This window comes from Vollenhovia emeryi, unplaced genomic scaffold (assembly GCF_000949405.1).
Source record: "Vollenhovia emeryi isolate VEMERY1.0 unplaced genomic scaffold, V.emery_V1.0 DF939283.1, whole genome shotgun sequence".
NCBI classification, from domain to species: Eukaryota; Metazoa; Arthropoda; class Insecta; order Hymenoptera; family Formicidae; genus Vollenhovia; species Vollenhovia emeryi.
In genome coordinates this window covers 1-5,477 of record NW_011967083.1, presented here as the reverse complement: position 1 = coordinate 5,477, position 5,477 = coordinate 1, and the positions used below count along the sequence as shown (strand labels likewise).

At 35.5% G+C, this 5,477-nt stretch overlaps 1 protein-coding gene across 1 annotated transcript; it reads right to left on the bottom strand.

Moving 5' to 3' along the window:
- Positions 1-290: 290 nt before the first annotated feature.
- LOC105559234 (cysteine--tRNA ligase, cytoplasmic) lies at positions 291-5,460 on the bottom strand. Its single transcript, XM_012007370.1, has 10 exons — positions 4,889-5,460; positions 4,498-4,678; positions 3,995-4,337; positions 3,782-3,922; positions 3,495-3,705; positions 2,193-2,668; positions 1,905-2,049; positions 1,636-1,844; positions 895-1,269; positions 291-797 (listed from the first exon to the last, which is right to left on the bottom strand). Exons 2-10 carry the CDS (start codon positions 4,674-4,676, stop codon positions 660-662), a joined length of 2,217 nt encoding a protein of 738 aa, XP_011862760.1. The 5' UTR covers positions 4,677-4,678; positions 4,889-5,460; the 3' UTR covers positions 291-659.
- Between the last annotated feature and the right edge of the window lie 17 nt (positions 5,461-5,477).

The following is a 5,477-nucleotide window of genomic DNA, read 5'->3' as shown; positions in this document are numbered from 1 at the left end:
GTTATCCTTATTATTTATAATTTTAAGAATACAATTTTTTCGGTAAAGAGATAAAAATGCTATGTTGTACGTTGACCAAACTGGCAATATATTTATTTATTAAATATAATAAAAATAGTAGTTTCCGAGCTTGATTTTTTTACACACTTGCAATAAATATATGGATATACGAGTAATCTACTATTAGGTATAAACTATTAAATGGCTATCAGATTTTGAACAATTCAGCCACCGTCAGCCAAGGCGATTAAGTAATTCGAGGCAATAATTTAATAAACTACAAAAGAAGGTATTTAGAATAGTTATATTAACAGTTTACAAAATAATTTGAGAAAGTTTAACGGCTGAAAATACTCAATCATAGAGAAAAGATAACGATAAGAAATCGCAGCATTTTTAATTAATCCCTTTGCTAAAGCTTTTAAAACAAAGCTTTAAAGAGAGTTTCGTGTCAGCTAAGATTCAGATATATATTCAGACTAGTTTGAAATTATTTTGGTGTATCTTACAAATCGTTGATACAGCCAGTTAGATATTTCTCAATACTTTCAAACAAGGAAATTGTCATTCTTTGTAATGGTAAAATGACAGTGTAGATGTTGAATATAAAACTGGTATCTTGCGCTACAGCTTTGTAGACATTTTTTATGTATAAAATCTTATAAAGAACCATTTGGAAACTGCGTGGAAGCCAAGTATTCATTATATATCTTCTCCTGTGCTTGCTGAGACTTTTGCAATTTCTTAAGTAAGCCTTTACTAATTTCTTTACCTTCGGCATCGTGCGTCGGCAATCCCTGCGTAAAAATATGAGAAAAGTATATAAAAAAAAATTTAAACGTAACATATATTTTAAATATAATAGAATATTACATGCAAAAGATGAATAAGTACCTTGTCATCAAATTGCGAATATTTATCTTTCTGCAATCTGAACATATCATTCGGCGATATTCTTCTTTGCGCTTCTTTCGCCGCTGTGGCGGCAGCAATTTCAGCTTTTCTTTTCTCCTTTTCCAAGTGTTTCTCGAGTTCTAATTTCTTCTTAATTTCTTTCTCTTTTAACAACTCTTCCTTGTTAACTAATTTTACTTTACAAGCGCCTTCATTACTATCTTCCAATCGCACGCCGATGTTCGGCAAAATCTCGTCGCGCAATCGATCGCACTCTTGCAAAATTTCGGTTGCCTTCAAGGTTTTCGCGCAATTTCGAATTTTCTCCCGGAAATTTCCCAAAATTTCAAGATATGGCATGACGGTCTCTTCAACCTGATCGTAAAACATACAAAAATCAAATATACATTTGATAAATATGTATATATTATTTTGAATTGCATTTTAAAATATCTATATAAATTTATCTCTTATTTCAAAATAAGCTACTCGAGAATTACGTATCTTTCAAACACTCAAAAAATCTCATCCCAGTTATCACAACATATTTTTAATTTCTATTCAAATTTTGCACTACTCGGACCAAAAAGTAAGTTGCAAATGTGGATTCCAAGGACTAAATTTACGATAAAAGAGAACTTGGAAAGAAATAGCACGAAATGTAAATAGTTATATTCGTTAAAGTTGAATATTTATATTTTTCAAAGTAAAGAAAAGAACGTATTGATATATCAATATTACATTTGTAGTGACTGCCTCATCATCAATTGGAAATCCAATTGAATCGTAGGAAGAAGAAATTGCTCCGAAAAGGATAAACATCTTCGTAATATATACAGCAATATCCCTAAGAAGAAGCATATTTGGATTTTTACTTTGATTCATGTACACGTTGCAATTTGCTACGAGCTCTCGTATCAAATCGAGAACAGTCCTCGTATCAATATTGTCTGCAATAGATACGTCTTATTAGTGATACAAATTTAGATCTATCAATGATTAGAACTTACCGCACAATGCTTTATGTATAGAATGCTTTGCAAGATGAAATTTCTTGTCGAGTTCTAATTCGGAATCTGACCATTTAGTAAAAGTACTAATAGTAGTATTTGTTCCCAAACTTCTAATCCTGCATTTTACATTTAAAAAGAATTCCTGAAACAAACACGAGTAATGTTACTTTTATAAACTTAAACTTAAAAATCTGCACAATACAATATAAATTTTAAATATACATCTTTTCAGACACGTGATATCGAATGAAAATACCATACAAATAAAAAATTGTGTTCGCTCACATTAAGAAACTTTTCGTATTGCGTAGTCATACTCATAGTATTATCGCTGTAATCTAGAGTATCTTTCCACGAATGCAGAAGGAAGGCAAGTCTGAGCTGCCTACTAGAATGTTTCTTTAAAGCGTCTTGTATTGTCACAAAGTTCTTTAGCGACTTTGACATTTTGCAGCCAGCTATAGTCAAGTGGCCAGAGTGCAGGAAATATCTGACCCAATGCGAATTATCAAAATACGCTTCGGCTTGCGCGAGTTCGTTATCATGATGGGGAAACTTAAGATCCACCCCGCCTGTATGGATGTCCAAGCTTTCTCCGCAAATTGCTGACGCCATGACCGAGCATTCGATATGCCATCCTGGACGTCCTTTGCCCCAGGGACTGTCCCACCAGGGTTCACCGGCCTTTGAGCTTTTCCAGAGTGCAAAGTCTGTTACCGATCTCTTCTCCAACAGCTTCTCTGCCGTGGTGCTCAAGTCGCCTTAGAAAAATTAAGGAGAAAAAATTATACAGGGTGCTCCCGAATTAAATGGCCAAACTTGAAAGATGTATTTAGGACCTCAAAGCAAGAAAAATTTTTCTCTGGAAATATGCTCGTAAACGTTCCGTTCACGAGATATTGACTTCTGAAGTTATGAACTGTTAGGAATAAATAATTTCGAAATAATTTAGATTTATCCTCTCTATTGCTTTTTAATAATAAAAATTTAATTATTAAACGTTTTGTTCAAAATGATGGCCTCCAGCTTGGAGACATGCATTGCACCTATCGATGACAGAATGAGTGGCTGACTGACATTGTGCGTCTGTAATTTCGTTACACGCCTGCACTATCCTCCGTTTTAATAATTGAAGATCATTAACAGGCACTTCATACTAGTTTATTCGACGAAAGCATTCAACGAACTAAGTACGATGATACGACGCTTTGTTTACCATGCAAATAAAAGCCTATCAATGACCTTCGATTTCGTAAACAAAGTTCCGTCGTACTGTATGTTTTGCGATTGGTTTTTAAATCAAAGAACTTATGATTTACAATTCTCGCAAAACATTTTATGGACAGATGAAGCCATATTTACCAGACAAGGAATTCTGAATCAAAGAAATAGTCATATTTCGAAATTATTCATTCCTAAAAGTTCATAACTTCAGACGTCAATATCTCTTGAACGGAACGTTTACGAGCATATTTCCAGAGGAAAATTTTTCTTGCTTTGAGGTCCTAAATACATCTTTCAAGTTTGGCCATTTAACCCGGGAGGACCCTGTATAAAAATCAAACGTGAAATATAACTACAAGTTACCTTCTCCCTCTTCCAAACTTGACGTATCGCCATACGCCTCTGGTACAAGCTTAGCGTAAGAATGTTTCTCCAGTTTGTCAAACTTGCCGACGTCAAAATATACAGAACCATTACTTTCGTAAGCAAGCCCATTATCTATTATTCGTTGTACAAACGCTATTATCTCAGGTATATATTCACTGACTCTTGTGAGCACGTTCGGCTTTAATACCTAAGAGATTCGTGGAAAAACAATTATTACAAACCAAATTTGTTTTAAAAACCAAGTGAAAACATTTAAATCTTACATTTAGAGCGTCCATATCTTTATGAAATTCAGCTTCCCAATGCTGAGATAATTTATTAAATATAGAATGTTCCGTGATTGTACCACCTTTACTTTCATCCAGCCAATTGGACAAGGGATCTCTAGCCTCCCTCAATAACGCCTGTATATATAAAAATTATTACTACTTTGTACCATTTTAAAGAATAGATTCTATATCTCAAGTGATACTTTCTTCTTGTGCCTCCGCAATCTTTTCTTCATTCTTTTCTTCCACTGCTTTCTGTAGATCCTCAATAGCTTTCGTTATACTCTGTAACATCTTCTCCAACATGCATTTCTTATCAGTGCTACTTGTTGTTTTCACAACATTCTCCAAAGCGGACATCACATCTGTGGTATCATTTAGTGCGCTATTCAGGCCGCGATTTTCCTCCACGTACTTCTCATACAAATAATTCTGCCTTGCTCTTTTTATAATCTTATCATCTATATCGGTAATATTCATCACATATAAGACGTCGTATCCAAAGTAATCTGATAGTACACGGCGTAGAATATCAAAGGATATATATGATCTACAAAAAGATATTCCTATAAATATCTTGTACATCTGAACGCTTAATCATATCACTTCAGATAGAATAGTGAAAAGGATAAAGTAAGACTGTTCCATAGAAAATCTGTTGTATCAAATAAGATTGTCTAAAAGATCACGTTTAGAGAGACTGTTAATACCTTGCATGGCCCATATGTGACGCATCGTAAACAGTAGGTCCACAACTGTACCACAGAACGCGATTACCGAACTGCGGAACGAACACTTCCTTCTGTCTGGTCAAACTGTTGTACAGTCGCAGCACCGTGGCGTCCTTCGCATCTGGCAGATGCCAAGCCGGTTGTGTCCTCCTTGCCATTTCTAGTTTGAAAAGACACGAAACATCATTTCTCCAGTCAAAAATATATTTTCTTCTTGCAATTCGTACAGATTAACCAACAAGTTTCTCTTAATAACCGGAGAGAAAGACAACGAGAAAACCAGGGTGCATTTTCTCAAGATATCTGGAAAACCGATTACGGTAAACAATTAAAAACGCCGATTAAATTTATTAATTTATAATTGATTTACCTTTTCTTCAAGGCACGCTGTTGAAAAAAAGTGAGCTGAAGAAAACTTCGAGATTCGGAAAATTAAATAGAGCGAGAAACTGAACCTGATATCACGTGTCTCACCAACTGCGATATTCAAGTATTCAGATGACGTTATCAAGAAGGAAAAATACGTCAGAAGTTTTATAGTCAAACCATGGAGGAAAGAATATGGCTGACAGAGAGAAACCTGAGAGCGGCCATCCCGGCGTTTTGCCTGTTACCGTTTTCGCTGGACTGATTCCAGCGCTTTACGCCCATTTCCAATTTTGGAACTATTCCGCTACACCCATTTTCAAGTACTGCCGATAAAGTCTCCACTTGGTGCATGTCCGTGGTTGTATTCCGTGCTGCATACATGAAATGTCGGTAACAGGAGAGTGTTATTGATTTTTCGTAACGGGAGCGAGCGAGAAGGTATAAGTATAACCTTCTCGCTCGCTCCCGTTACGAAAAATCAATAACACTCTCCTGTTACCGACATTTCATGCATGCAGCACGGAATACAACCAAAATTGGGCACTGCATTACCCGCTTGAAAAATGGGCGTAGCACGGACACGCACCAAG